This window comes from Patella vulgata, chromosome 4 (genome assembly GCF_932274485.2).
Source record: "Patella vulgata chromosome 4, xgPatVulg1.2, whole genome shotgun sequence".
Classification (NCBI taxonomy): Eukaryota; Metazoa; Mollusca; class Gastropoda; family Patellidae; genus Patella; species Patella vulgata.
The window spans coordinates 54,855,490-54,872,061 of NC_065882.2; the positions used below are offsets into that span (position 1 = coordinate 54,855,490).

At 32.2% G+C, this 16,572-nt stretch overlaps 1 protein-coding gene across 6 annotated transcripts in view; it reads left to right on the forward strand.

Annotated features, from left to right (window-relative positions):
- LOC126819258 (casein kinase I) overlaps nucleotides 1–16,572 on the forward strand; it is a 51,879-nt gene that overhangs the window by 21,825 nt on the left and 13,482 nt on the right. For 3 of the 6 annotated variants that reach the window (XM_050547196.2, XM_050547197.2, XM_050547195.2), the window contains exons 4-9: nucleotides 3,005–3,153; nucleotides 7,024–7,258; nucleotides 10,790–10,960; nucleotides 12,922–13,070; nucleotides 14,674–14,763; nucleotides 15,872–15,976. In XM_050547196.2, the coding sequence (XP_050403153.1) occupies nucleotides 3,005–3,153; nucleotides 7,024–7,258; nucleotides 10,790–10,960; nucleotides 12,922–13,070; nucleotides 14,674–14,763; nucleotides 15,872–15,976 (899 nt within the window). The remainder of the gene's footprint in view (nucleotides 1–3,004; nucleotides 3,154–7,023; nucleotides 7,259–10,789; nucleotides 10,961–12,921; nucleotides 13,071–14,673; nucleotides 14,764–15,871; nucleotides 15,977–16,572) is intronic. The other 3 variants (XM_050547200.2, XM_050547199.2, XM_050547198.2) reach the window with 2 other exon arrangements.

A 16,572-nucleotide genomic window follows, 5' to 3' on the forward strand; every position in this document is an offset into this window, starting at 1 on the left:
TCTTTTTAGCTTGTTCTCTATCCATCTCTCGAAAATGTGGGCGTATCCTGCCTGGCAGCCGCTGGTTTAAATACATGACTATATATCTTATTGTTGCAAGCTGTAAAAGAGTTTTGACTTAAAATTTCATGCCACTGTGATTTGTAGTATTAATATATGAAAAAAAGTAACAAGGTAAAGAGCAAGAATATAAATCGATACATTATGTCCAAGCTATTTACATAGTGTCATAATTAGATTATCCTTTACATGCCATTAACTGTTGTCAAGTATGGTTGATTTGAATAGTATAATTACACAAGTCAGCATGTGTTTACATTATTAGGTAGAGATTAGTATTTAAAGATATAACAACCAGTAACTTCACTCAGTGTTCCACCAGTACATAGTAGAACAAAAGATTCTTTTATAGGAATTTTTTATAGGATTTATGTACAAATAGTACATAAAGATGTCACCTTGATCAAAATATTACACTAGCAACTAACTATTGTAACATTAAAGAGACATTCCATGTACAATAAATATTAATCAACCTTTCATGATAAGTGAGATGAATATTAAACCATAAGAAGATTGATCAGGAATTCTCCTACTTTGCCAATGTCTTGGACTGGCAGTCAGTCTGGAATCTCTCTTGTCTTTTCTGTAACCTTGTTATAAAAACCTATATTCTGATGCCTAATGTAAACATCTGGTATATCAAGGTTGTGGACACAATTTTGATCCGATTTTGATGAAACCTGAAATGTATGTTTAAAACCCAAAGATCTTGGTTCAGAATTATGTTGAGGCATTTGCTATCCCTAATTCAAAAGCTGTAATTTAAGGTGCCAAAACAATTAACATCAATGATGTATCTATTTACCATAATTACATGTACATGTAAAACACTGATAATCCTCTTACCAGGTGGTTAGGCTTCTATTTCAGATGTTCTCATACATACATAAATCACATATAAATACAGCCTGTAAAAGAGGACTGTTAGCATTTTGAGTTAATGATCAGTCCTAATTGATTATAATTTATATACATGTAACTTTCACAAATTATTATTTGCTTTTGTGGTAAGGTCTGGCATGAGGTTAGAATAAAGAACACATTTCGCTACCGGTGGAATTGTTTTAGCTCTACATGGGAAGTCAACTTAGTTACTTACAGTTAAATTTGATCTAATTTAAAGGGAAATAGATATTGAAAAGTTAGTACAATTACGTACCACAATGAGGAAGAAAAGCAATGACAGGGCTGTTCTGCATTAGTAATTGAGCTGATAGATATACATACTGTACTCACTTCCCTATGTTATACAGTACTAGAATAGCAGGTTAAACTATTGACAGTGTAGATATAATGTCACTATTGTCAGTGTAGATTAAGTCACTATTTTATTGATTCTCCAAATATGAACAGTATTAGAACAATGAATATAATAATAGTAAACACATAATAAATTAATAAATGAAATTAAAAGATCAGGTTTACATGTATTTATAGGTTAGAACTGTCTAGCAAATCTCATTTAAATGCATGTATTGATTGTTGTTATCCATTGCAGTTTATGAATACTGTTGTTTGCCTCTGAACATAATCGTTAAGTCTAAGGAGAGATCATTTTCACAGTTATCTCATCTCCCAAATACAATTAAATTTTTGTGTTACAAATAACACACATATGTATAAAATAAACCACAATGTTCACACAGTGATCTGTTCAATGATTTTAACACCTTCACAGATATGCTGAATCAACGTACATGTATCACAATTCTTTTTTTTTTGATGTTTTTTTTTGTGGCTACAGTAAGTAACCTGTCACTCTTAACTATCCACGTCACACATTATCCATACACAAACATTCTTAGATTGTTTTTGGTCCTTGTTTTGATCCACATCAAATTGTGATATAAAACTGTTTTTATTTCATCGCCATTGGCAGGACTAAAAGTATCATTTATTTATCCTGTTATTTTTTTGGTAAATATTGGACCTGGTTATGAATTGTGATGCATACCGTATCGTAGTACCTGAATTGCAATATGTATAGTATTGTAACTGCAGTGGCAATACCCAGCACTAGTGCTTAACCTGTTCATGGGAAAGGTCCTACATATGATCTGAAAGATCGTAACGTTTAAGAATTTACTTACTCTACATCTGTAATAAAGCCACATGGCTGTTCACAGCAATTGTACAAATTTACATTCAAATATGTTTGAAGGACTCGCACAGATCTGATTGGTTATGAAATGTGCCTTTAGATTTAGCCATTACATTTACCCTAGAAAAAAAGATTTTGTATTGATAAGATTTACTATTCTAGAAGACACAATTCTATAAGACCTTCTAATTGGTTAGTGTTATTAGTTGCATTGTATTAATTGAGTGGTTGAGAAATATTGTGAAAGTTCAATCTCTAAAATGTAAAAGGAATATCAATATCAGTCCAAAAATGGTTCATTTCCATTCAGTATTTACAAAGATTGTCGACAAACCCAGATATTGTCAAAACAAAACCACAGATGTAGAGTCAAATTTCCAAATAAAACTAACACTAAAACAGAAGTTTTACAATTTAATAGTTGTATGATCGTGTTTCTATGTAGCTCTTAATTAAGGTATATTTCTGTGTACACACAATACAGAAAACCTCCATTAATCAGTTCTTGTTCTCATATCATTTCAGTAGACAATTAGAACTGGACATGTTATTATTGTGTTGTACATATCCCTGTCCTGATTATTATGACCAGTATTGGTAAAAAAAAAAATCTGTTCCCCATATACTTGACAATAATTACAAATGACTTATTTAGAACATATTCAGAAGTGTAGTATTACTGGCCTAGTCCTCCAAGGACACATAATAGGAACTGTCAAATGGAAACCTGTTTTATTTTTTCTTCTCTTTATTGTTTATTTATGGTAAAAGCTTGATCAAGCAAGCACATGAATTTGTTCTGTACTTAAACTTACACATTGTTTGTTTTTGATATTACAGAAGGTGTGCCGCAGGTGTATTATTTTGGGCCATGTGGAAAATACAATGCTCTAGTCCTTGAACTGCTGGGTCCTAGTCTAGAGGACCTTTTCGACCTCTGTGACAGAAAATTCTCATTAAAAACTGTCCTCATGCTAGCCATTCAGCTGGTAAGTAAAGTATTTATTTAACAAGTGACTGGGAAGTAATTGAACTTTTTTTTAAAGTCATCTTTACAGTATGATCATTGTTTTTGTCTAAGACTACATTACATCCTTCTATGATCTTTGTATTTGAAGTCTTTTCAGATGGTTTTTAGAGACCTCACATGGCAAACATTATTGGACATAACAGGCAACATTATTGTATAATATACTACAAGATATACTCACGCATGTCAATAACATTTTGTTCTCAAGTCTTGAAGTAAATTAACTACATGTACATGTTCAGACATTCTTGCTTCTTTAAAATGTTTTTACTTGCTTCCATACGAGGCAATTGTCTTTTTTTATATTGGTTGAGTTGAGAAACAAATTCTTGTTGACCTTCATAAATTCTATTTTATGTTGAAAGTCACAGTCATGGACAAAAATGTAGTACTTGTGATAAATCAAATAAAATGAGAGGATAAAACAAACAAGAACTATGTCAAATTATTGTGTGGTGTGATAATGTTATAGAGATGCTCATTTCCAGCAATCACTGGCAATCCCAACTCTTTAGATAGAAGATAATTAAGTTTACATAGATTTATGTACGTGTATTGATATGTTCTCTCTCATCCATCATAGCTGCTCTTTATTCTCACCCATATATTGATCTGACTTATTTCTACTTTTTGACTTTTCTAAATTTATATAGTCTTTATATAATATAAATATATATTTATTCATAATCATCGTATCCAGTATTTTTTGTCCCCCGCCTTTCGAAAAAAGCAGGGGACTATTAAAATGGGTTCATCTGTCCGTCCGTCTGTCCATCACACTTTTTGGAACACAACTCTTCTTCTAATTGAGCTAGAATGTTCAAACTTGGTGTAGGTTTTTATTAGTTTGATGTCTTGATGGAGTTTGAAGATGAGCATTTCTGCTTAGGGTAAGCAGAGATAAGCAATTTGATTGGTTGATGCTTTGGGACACAATAATTTTACTTCTGATTAAGTGATATTGATCAAACTTGGTGTATAGTTTCATTACATTAATACCTTGACCAAGTTCGATAATAATGAACATTTTCTGCTCAGGGTTATGCAGAGCATTTAAGCAATTTATTGGTCAAGACTTTGGAACACAATAACTCTACTACCAATTGAGCAACAATATTCACACTTGATGTAGGTGTTCATTAGGTGAATGCCTTGATGGAGTTCGAAGATGAGAATTTCCTGCTACGGGTAAGCAGGGATAAGCAATTTGATTGGTTGATGCTTTAGGGCACGATAACTTTAGTTCTAATTAAGTGAGAGTGATGAACCTTGGTGTATAGTTTCATCACATCAATATCTTGACTAAGTTCGGTAATGAACATTTTTTGCTGCGGGTAAGCGGAGCGATAAGCCATTTGATAGGTCCAGACTTTGAAACACAATAACTCTTCTTCTAATTGAGGTAGGACGTTCAAACTTGGTGTAGACGTTCATTAGGTGAATGCCTTGATGGAGTTCGATGATGAACATTGTCTGCTTACGGTAAGCAGAGATAAGCAATTTGATTGGTTGATGCTTATGGGCACGCAAAGTTTGTTATAATTAAGTGAGAGCTATGAAACTCTGAGTATTGCTTCATTAAACATGTATCATTTATATTTGATGAGAATTTTCTGCTTATACTAAGGAGCGATTAGCAATTTGATTGGTTAAGACTTTGGAACATAACAACTCTGCTTTTAATTGAGGTAGAATTTCCAAACTTTTAAACTTGATATGATGTTCATTAGGTGAATGTCTTGACTGAGTTCAATGATTAACATTTCCCGCTAAAGCTAATAATTTCTTTGACTTTGATTCTATCTGATAGAGAGTGATGAAACTTAGTGTATAGTTGATAATCAGTTCGATTGTTCAATACTTTTGAAAAAGATAAACGTGCAATTAATTAATATGTGTCATCTATTTATTTCGGGGTTTTTGCGGGCGACATCAGCCTCACGGTTGGCTTGTTTTTTTTTAAGTTTAAAGCAAATAGTTCAGATTTAACTGTACCATTAGATTTTCAGATTATGGTTTATATGATAATCAAACTAGAGTGTACATTAGGGCTGAAACAATACACTGTGCCATGATATGATACAGTATCGTGTCCTAGACCAACGGTACAGATACATCACAATACACGCTTTTACTGTGAAATTGACCAAATATTGCTTGTTTCATTAAAGTTTTATTGTTTATCAATAGACAAAATTGAAATTAATATTTAACCAATATTTTGGCACTTTTTTTTACTCAAACTGAATCAAAATACACAATCTCTGAAACAAAATTAAGTATGCAATCGCACAGACAATCAAGTCAAGTCAAACAGCAGTCAGGTACACATACATGAATACAATCCTGTATACCGTAATTGGGTATGACATATTTTGCAGACTGAAATTTCTTTATTGACTTTTCCTGTTGCCGTTTACTAAGGTAACAGAAAAAACGATATGGTACGGTACCACACTTATGAAGACTAAATGAGTGTGAAATGCGATTTGATTGGTGTAAAATTGATGACTTCCGCTATTTTGTCTAATGGAAAATGGGAGCCACGGTGATTAAGTCGGTAAGACGCTGGTCCGCTAGCCTGGAGGTCACATGTTCGATCCCTGCATTGGCAGAGAATTTTCATCAGGATTTCCCAGCGTGGTTTCCCCTTTTCAGTGGTGCAGAACGGAGGGCAGGACAAGGAAAGCTGTGTAGTCATTCGGATGGGATGAAGACCGAGGACCCGTGTACATATGGAATTTGATATAAGAGTAGGCCGTAGTGCCACTGCCCAGGCAAAATTTCTCTCATAGCACACTGTATGGCATATGCCTGTCTTCATTAGCCCAGTAGGAGCAGAAAAGTAGGATGTTAAACCTCATTTCACTTCATTTCCAATGGAATATATTGTCTTATCAAGTTTCTGGGTCGTATTTTGCACAGATTCATACCCTGTAGGTCAGTTTTTGCAATGATATAATGTCTGGGTGGCTGGACATAGTGACCGGGATTTTTTCTTTACACTGAACTGACTTATAATGTCCTACTGTCTAATTAATTGAACTTTAATTTTTATTGAATAAATATCACAATACAGTGTGAAATAAACTGTGTACCTCAAATTGAAAAAGAAATCGCGGTTATCAGTTGTCTTATAAAGAGTATCGTTCATCTTTTTTTTATGGAAAAAATCATGATTCACCGGTGAATCGTTTGGGCCCTAGTGTACATACATGTTACTCACAATTTCATAATAATTAGGATTTGCATTCTTCCAGTAATGGAGCCAGGTTGGCCAACTGACCAAGAGAGCCTGGATTTTGCTGAGGAAGTTTCACCATTTTTTTTTTCAGCTTGGTATTCCCTTGTCAGTGGTGCATTCCCTTGTCAGTAGGTAGAAATGCGGCTGTCGGGGCAAAACTTCCTTCATAGCATACCTTTCCTCATACATGTAGCTCGTAGAACACATGCACACACATGGACTTCATTAACCTGATCGGTGCAGAAATGTGCTGTTAAACCCAATTGTATATCATTACCCTTCAGAAATTCAATGTATACTATCATTTTAAAAACAAGACACACTTATTTATCCAATGGAGATTTTGTTCTACTAAAATGTACTTGACTGAAATCTTCAGATTAAAATAGTACATATCTTTGACTTTTGAAATATAAAGATAATTACTACCACTATGTTGTTGATTTATAGCAAAATCTGAATTAATGATTTGAAATCTTGATGTTGATTTAAAAAAGCTGATGCTGTTGATCAGCAGATGGTAATGGTAGTAATGCTTTGATTTGTCTCATGGAATTAATGGTTTTAATGTTTTCTATTTTATAGATTTCCAGAATGGAGTATGTACATTCGAAACACCTCATTTACCGTGATGTTAAACCTGAAAACTTTCTTATAGGAAGGCAATCGACTAAAAAACAGCATATCACTCATATCATAGATTTTGGTTTGGCCAAAGAATATATTGATCCTGAAACCAATAAACACATACCATATCGGGAACATAAAAGTTTGACGGGCACTGCCAGATATATGAGTATAAACACACATTTAGGAAAAGGTAATTGTGTGGTATTCTTGACATGATTCCAGTTTGGTTCAATGTTTTATCAATAATATATTATTAAAAATTTAAGCCCTCGCCTGACAATTTTATCTACAGTTTGACATTATTCTGTTATCTATCACTGTATAGTATAGTTATATCCTGATATACTACACTGATATGTCGATTAAGTGGTTTTATCTAACAACACTCTAAATTCTATACATCTATTTGTTTTCCTTGTTCATGACAAACATTTCAACATAGGATTTTATTTTGATGCAGTCTACCAATTAAAATCTAAATCTATATGATGTAGGCCTAAAGCAATATTCAGAATAACCAATTTATTGCAATTGCTTACATGTTTCATGTAAACAGTGGACATGATAATATATTGCATGTTTCATTATAAAGTGTAGCTTAGGTTCCCGATCCCAAATAAATTATGAAATTCCTATTCGTCTTACAAAATCACCGTCTCAGGGAAGATGGATACATATTCTTCCAAAATATATTTTAAAAAGGTAATTTTTCGCAAAATAATTATTTAAATAGTATCACTCAGATGAAATATCAAATGCAAACGGTCCACATTAAAATTCATATAAATAACAATCTCTATAGGTAGAATATACATTGAATTATGTTAAATAAAAGAAGATGCTTTTATTTTTGGGTCATAAGACCGTAAAAATTACCATTTTAAGAAATATAAAATGTCTCTTGAATTGGACAGACACATGGCAAAGTTATTTTTTTTTCAGATATTAACCATTGCTTATATATATTAATAGTTTTCTTCAAAATTTTAATGTAATAAAACATTATTCAAAACTGAAATTTCAGTTTCATGGGATGTGATATTTTAGAAATAAGTAGGATGTGATATTTATTATTAATTTAAAAATTCAATGTATTGCTAATGTTACATGTGGACAGACATTCTGGCAAATGTGTAACATTAGCACTAACATTTGAGGAAAATTTCCTTATAGTGTTAACGTAAGTAGTTACTGAGACTTTTATATGAAAAATAAAGCATAATATTAAGAATTTAAGATTGATATATAATGTTACATGTGGACAAACATTCTGGCAAATGCCTAACATTAGCACTAATGTTTGAAGAAAATTTCTTCATAGTGTTAATGTAATTAGTTACTGAGACTTTTTGTTTGAAACATGAAGAATAATATTAATAATTTAAGATTAATATATTATCATAATAATAACCTAACATTTATTGGGGATGCAAATGTTGCTAACATTACATAAGGACAGACATGGACATTTTAAAATAACTATATTTACTTGAATTATTGTTTTTAACTAAAAATTGAAATAGTCAGCAATGAAAAGTATTAATAATATGATGTATGTCTACTCTGGAGCAAGTTTTAACTTCAAAATTGGACAAACAGTATTTTAAATTTTAAAAGCATGTGCTAATGTTATGTAAGGACAGGCTGATAATTGACACGTTAGCACTTTTTGCGGGGATCAAAGTCATTTCGATCGAGTGAATGAGGCGAGAATGCCAACCGACATGTTTATGCATCTTAAATCGGAAAGCTGACTTTCTTTTCTACATGCCAAAAAGAAAGTGATATATTATGAGTAAATAACGCCATGAAAGCCAGATTAGTTGTGCTAACGTATCAAGAGTGCTAACGTTACATTTTCAGGCAGACAACTGTAAAAATGACATAACCAGTCGCCTACCCGTGTCACATTATCCGTATCCTGTGTGGAAGATCGAGACTACACACAAGTTTCGTCTGCAGTGGTTATTCAAATTCTATCACATATTATGAAGCCGAAAAGAAATACTAAAATAACACTAATGTTTCACTAAAACTGGGCATATATTGGACGAAATGTTAGCAAAATATAAGCTTGGAAATTTGATTTTCCAAACCATTTTTTAAATAGCAACAGCCATTCCACATAGGGACAAATGTATTTCCATGTGACATAGAAATATAAAGTTAACAAAATAAAAGTAAGACCATTTCATGTAGTGGATGGGACAGACCAGTCAAATTTTCATTGAGGTTTGAACAAATCAATTTTCGGATCTTTTATTTTTCTTATCTGTATATTTGTAAGTCTGTTTTAAAGAAGACATTTATATCTGTTATAATCATGCAAAACTAATTAAAAAATTTAAAACAAATGTTATTTCAAAGTATTCTAAAATCTTTGGAAAAATGATGGGAAAAATGTCTGTCTTAAATGATGTAATTCATTAAAATATTTGAAATTTTTTAAATAAAAAAATACATCAATAAACCTAGTGTCATGTTCAGTATTTGCTGATTTTGAAGATAAGAAAAAACATGAAACTTGTTAAATACCCACTGGTACACATTAAAAAAACACCCCAAAAACATGCCATATTATACATGATCAGTATTACAAGGAGCTAATCAAACAAATATTAGGGTGGAATGACAAATATATATACATGCAGTTGCAAAAATCACCCCTTTTGACCTCCGCCTGTCAAAGAAACTTAAGGGACTATTAAAATAGGTTCACCTGTCCCTCTTTTTGGCAAACAATAATCAGCGTTTTCTGTATAAATGAGCCATTTAAGTTGTCGATACTTTGGGAAACAATAGCGTTGCTTCTAATTTAGGTAGAATGTTAAAACTTTGAAATTTTTCATTGGGTGATTGAGTGTCTGGACTCTGGACTGAGTTTGATAATGAACATTTTCGAGTTTGATAATGAACATTTTCGAGTTTGATAATGAACATTTTCGAGTTTGATAATGAACATTTTCGAGTTTGATAATGAACATTTTCGAGTTTGATAATGAACATTTTCTGCACAATAATTTTTAAACACAATAGTTTTGCTTCTGATTAATGTAAAATATTCAAACTTGGCGTAAGTGTTACATTTGTAGGTAAGTATCTTGACTGAGTTACATGATCATTTTCTGCTTGGGCGAAATAGAGATGAGCAATTTCACTAGTTGAGATTTTAGAACACAAGAACTCTCAGCTACGCTGCTACAGTCATTAACTTTCAATAAACATTTTTTGCTAAAGCTAAGTAGAGATAAACAATTTAATTGGTTGATACTTTGGATTACAATAACTCTGCTTCTAAGTTCTGAGGTAGAATGATCAAACTTGGTATTGTTCATTAGGCGAGTTTAATAGGGATGAGATGTATATTTCTCACTAGGGCTAAGTAATTTGATATGTTGATTCTTTGGAACACAAGAACCCAACTTCTAATTGAGGTAGAATAACGAAACTTGATGTGTAGTAACATTACAGTACATCAGTACCCTGACTATGTTCGATAATGAGCATTTTCTGCCCAGTTTAAGCAAAGTGATAAATAATTTGATTGCTAGATGCTTTATAAAAAGATAAATGTTTAAATAGTGAATGAATGTCTTCTAATTATTTTGGGATTGAGACAGGAGACACCAGCCTCACTCTGTTAGCTTGTTTTCCCCCTGTTGAGAAATGAATTTCGGTATATCTTTTGTTATCCTTTTTCATAATGATTTTTTTTTTTCAGAACAAAGTCGAAGGGATGATTTAGAAGCATTAGGCCACATGTTTATGTATTTTTTACGTGGAAGTTTACCATGGCAAGGTCTAAAAGCCGACACACTTAAAGAAAGATATCAAAAGATAGGTGATACAAAACGGGCAACTCCAATTGAAGTTTTAAGTGAAAACTTTCCAGGTAAAAATTTGAGTGTTGGTGAAATCATTTTAAAAGATTTGATTTTATTCAGAATTAAACAGCACAGAATGAACAATTCTATGGGAGATGAAATATATTAAATATCTCTTTAAACATATAGTAAGTTTCAATCACATTCGACGATTATTAACAGAATTCAAAAATCTAGTATGGCTGCAGCCTGTACTTACAGATATATTCCAGATAACACTGGTCAAAAAATGTAGTACGTTATGCCTGTAGACGTTACCTAACAATAGATTTCCTTCAAATTTAGTTGGGCATCTGATTGGCCACATATTTCATCATCTTTCACATAATATATGATCATTGAGATATGTGGTTTGTGATGATAGTAGATATCTAAGACACCATTAAGAATTTGTAAAATACTAATATTGGCTACAGTCATACAACATATTTTTGCACAAAGACCATCATTTTTATGTTATTGATTATTTGCATGATTGATTTTATCAAGAGTTACTTTTTATATGCCCACATGGAAATGTGGTCGTATATTGCTGTCATCCCCCATCTGTACTTCAATCGTCCACAATTTCTTTTGAACACTCTACAGACTACATTTATTAGCCTATTTGATTTCAACAATTTCCCTTTATTTCTATAGTTATTATCCTTGTTTCACTTTGTAGAACGTTATGAACGCCCTAACGACTTAAGTTATCATCCCATCTGTATTGGTTTTACATGCATTATGGAAGATTAGATAAAGACCTGGCAGGTCTCACTATAATAGTTAAAAACTCGATAATGTTAAGGGAATATGCCGAACATTTCCGTCAAATTGCTCCATTCTGAACCAAGATATTAGCGATTGAATTTTAGGCCTAGCATCGATCATCATTACTAAAGTTGGTATGATAAAAAAAAACATAGTCTCAATTATCCATTTTTGCATTTAATCATCAATGAGCGTTGAGCAGCAGACCGGATTCAAATCCAGGGAAAATTGAACACAGAAGATGGCATTGAGAGTTGATTATGGTCTTTTCATGTTACAAATTTCTATTTAATAGTTTATATAACATTTCAGGCCTAAAGAAAGACGTGCAGATTTAGCTCTTGCGTAATGTATGATTAACTTAGTAAAATGAAGAAGTCGATTGCAAACGCGCTATCGAATAATTTATCATCCAATATGTATGAAATTTATCTGCATTATTTAGATAGGAAAACGAAGACTTATTGAATTTCAACAATTTCCATATATAACTTCTATAGTTATTCCCCATGTTTCATTTTGTTGAACCTTGTGAAAACTCTTATCAACTTAAGTTATCAGCTGATCTGTATGGAATGTATTTAGATCAGTAAAACGAAGAAGCCTAGTAAATTACAAGAATTTTTGTTAATTACATCTACAGTTATGACCCTTGTTTCACTTTGTAGAACCTTGTGAATGCTCTTTCAACAAAAGCTATCATGTGATCTGTATGAAATTAATGTGCATTGTTTAGATTAGTAACACACAGCCTATTGAATTTCAGCAATTTCCATTGATTACTTCTAGAGTTATAGTCCTTGTTTCACTTTGTTTAACCCACTTGTTAACAACCAAAGTTATCGTCCGATCTGTATTAAATTTATATGCATTATTAACATGAGTAAAACGAAAAAGCCTATTGCTACTTCTAGAGGTGTAGCCCTTGCTTCACTGTGTTGAACCCCCTTGTGAACAACAAAAGTTACCATGCAATCTGCATTAAATTTATATATATGCACTATTAACAAAGTAAAACGCAAAATCCTATTGAATTTCAGCAATTTCTGTTGCTAACTTCTAGAGGTGTGGCCCTTGTTTCACTTTGTCTTGTCTTTTAAAAGCTCCCATTACCTACAAAAGAATAAATATTCGACAACCCTTGTCGACTGATTTAGCTGCTGTGGGCGTATGTTTCGTTGCTTGGCATCCTATCTTTCTCTTTGTTCCTTTGCAGAAGAATTAGCAACATATTTGAGATATGTACGGCGTCTGGACTTTTTTGAGACGCCTGATTATGACTATCTGCGCAAACTTTTCACCGATTTAATGGAGAAGATGAATTATGACTGTGATTGGCTATTTGATTGGGTGGGAAGACAAGTGGTGGGTTATGTTTATATTGAGTATCAAGTGAAACAGCAGAAGTCAAATTTCCACAGCACCATAGATCAAATAAATTCTTCCATTTATAATGAAAACTGGTCTAGAGTCCTATTCTAAAAAATGTTTATATTGATCATATTATTGTTTTAAAAAAGCCAAAAAAAAAAAAAAAAAAGCAACACGTAGCAAGTAGTCTGATATTAAGATTATGGCCAAAGATTATTATTTTTCAATTTATGTTGTCACTGTGCTTTAGTATTTTACTGTTATCACTGCCTTAGAATTTAGCCTTAGTCCTGAATTCCAAACTTTTTTAATTTCTTCTTTTGGAAGACATATCAGCTAATACTATAGTCCTTAATCTTAATTTTTGAAGTTAAGTGTATGTGGTAGCCCCCATCATCCTGACTATGTTTTTCATCATGATCATGATACATGTACATTGTTACAGTTTTAGATTTAGAAAAAATTTGTTTAAGATTTATTTGTAGAAGATAGTCATAATGACTGATCAGTACACAAAGGGAGATAATTTATGATTCATGATTATTTATATAAAGAGGAATATTCTCTTCGTGAAGTATAATACAATTTTGGAAAAACTTACTTACCTTATCACCATTTTTTTTTTACCGTGCCTTTGAAGAAATTGGGGGACTACTAAAATGGGTTTGTCTGTCCGTCAAACTTTTTGGAACAATACCTCTTCTAATTGTGGTAGAATAACTCTTCTAATGGAGGTAGAATGTCCAGACTTGGTGTAGATGTTTATTATCATGTGAATATCTTAAGACCCAGTTGGATGATTGGTTGATACTTCGAGACACAGTGACTTTGAATGTAATTAAGTGAGAATGGTGAAACTTGTGGTATAGTTTCATAAACTTTCATTGCTCAAACTCAGAATGAAGAGGGATAAGCATTTGATTTGCCGAGAATAAGTGACTCAGACTAGTTATTGGTGACACTTGTGTATAGTTTCATTACATTGACTAAGTTCGATGATGAGCAATTTCTGCTTGGTCTAAGTAGCGATAAACACTTTGATTGGTCAAGACTTTTTGAACATAATAACTCTGCTTCTAATTAAGCTAGAATGTTCACATTTGTTCATTTAGTGAATGTCTTGACTGGGTTTCATGTTTAGGATTTTATGCAAGGCAGAAATAAGAAATTTGAATGGTTGAGACTTAGGAACATGATAACTTTGATTATTCTTTGGTGACAAGGGCAAAAATTGGTGTACCTCAATATGTGAGTCTGTGACTAATTTTGATTTGAGCATATCCTGTTTTGGTAGAGATAAGCAATTTGATTTGTTTAGACTTAGGAACATGATGACTTTGATTCTCCTTTGGTGAGAACTGACTGATAAAACTTGGTGTATAGTTTCACTACATCAATACCAATGCCTTGACAAATTTTGATCCATGAGCATTTTCTGCTATAGCTAAGTAAAGATAAGTAATTTGATTGCCCCATGCTTTATAAAAAGATGAATGTGCAATCGATTAATAAATGTCATCTATTAATTTTTGGATTGAGGTGGGGGACATCAGCCTCACTGTTGGCTTGTTTTGTCTATTATTTTTTTACTTGTAAGGCTACGCCCGTTTCAATCAGTGCTGATACGACTGGACCCTCACCACAGAGAGATCATACTCGAATAAGACATGATACAGGCATGAACCGGGTAGGTAATTCCACACTTGCTCTAGAATAAGAATATGTTTTCATAGTTTCACAGCAAATAATTATTTCATTAAACATTAATCTAATTCTTATATCAGTTTGACTATCTTCATAATCATATCTGATAAATTTGATTGGTTTGCTGTTTTATGTTATGTTTTTATTTTGTTTCTCTTAAATGTATTGTTATGTCCATGCCATGTTTAGTTTGCTTGTCATTTATCTTTAAAACACTTAAACATACACTGTTTTATGCATGATACTCATCATAGCTATAAAATACAGAATCACATACTGTAGTGTAATTGATTAACTACAATCATATTATCACCATTGTATATTTATGGCCTTTCTACTGTTTTTTCCTCATCTTAACAATATTCCATTCATTCTTTCTACATCAGTATTTATTTATTCAAACCCAGCCTTTACCCCCGCCCCCCAAACCTTTTTCTATAAAAGAGTTTAGGGAAATTCAAATAGATAATAAATTAAAACATGTCATTTCCCATTCTTTAAACTTAATTTTACAATATAAACAAAATCAAATTTAAAGTTATTAAATTAAATTTATGATCAATGACTTTGTTCATAATGTTAAAGGGTTAATAGGGGAGAGGTTATTGTAGGTTAAACTATCTTTCTTGTATGCCTGTTTTTGTATGGTTCATGCTTTCGATAAGGTAGCTTCTTCTGCATCTGAATTTTTTTGTTATACCTCTGAATGAAAAATCGATTATTATTATTTATTTTATTCCACTTCTGTTTCATTTTTTTAGTAGCATAGAGACATGATTTTTGAATGTGCACTGAATGTGTAGATTAACATTAGTATATGGAATTTTATGTTAGATGCCAAGACTACATTGCTTGTGTGAGCTTCTTGTAAAATAGTGCTTAAGACTGTCATTTTCAAGTGCTGACAGCTTTGTGTGTTTTGCTACACTTAATGAGATTAGTAAGAAAAATGAATTAATTGATAATGTGTAATTCTAGTGAAATTGTCAAAATCAAGTACTTTAAATATATATGTATATGATTGTTAAATTGAAATGTAAGAAAATTACCACTCTGCTGTGTCTATCTAACATCACTAATTTGCCTTTCAGTCGAGTGGCAATACACGGGGGCATGCGTGGGGAGAACAACCGCGTCTCTCTGATAATTTTCTGGGTGCTAACCTAGCCTCAAATAGGCATGGGGGTTCAGTACAGGTACGAACTTCTATGTCTTCTAATAATATATTGTACTAATAGTAATTATGAAGTGAACTTTATTGAGATGCTTATGTTGTTACTTAAAATTCTACCCCAATAACTCTGCTTATTGTACATGAAACATTGCTTCTTTTTTTTTTTGAGGACATATATTTTAATGGTCTCATTAGCGGTGTTCGACACTAATTTTCAAAAATCTTAGTCTGGAAGTAACCACAGTGACTGGTCAGTGCAAAGTCCCTTACAAAATGAAAAAAGTCCTCAAACATCGAATTTATGTTATGATGTATAAAGTAGAACACATACATGTATTGTCACGCTAATGCACCTACTACAAATTAAATGAATTAGGTAGTCATAGAAAAATAGTTGCGTTCAACATTCTAATACCATAACTAATAATCTAAGGATTATCATTGGTTTTCTTCTTTATTTATGCAATCAAGACAGGGGACTATTCAAATAGGTTTCCCTTTTTTCAAAGCAAAATTATGAGAATAAAAATGACTAAGTACGATAATACGCATTTCCTGGTCAGGTTAGGGATGGTGATAATAAACAATTTAATTTGTTGAGACTGTGGACCACAATAA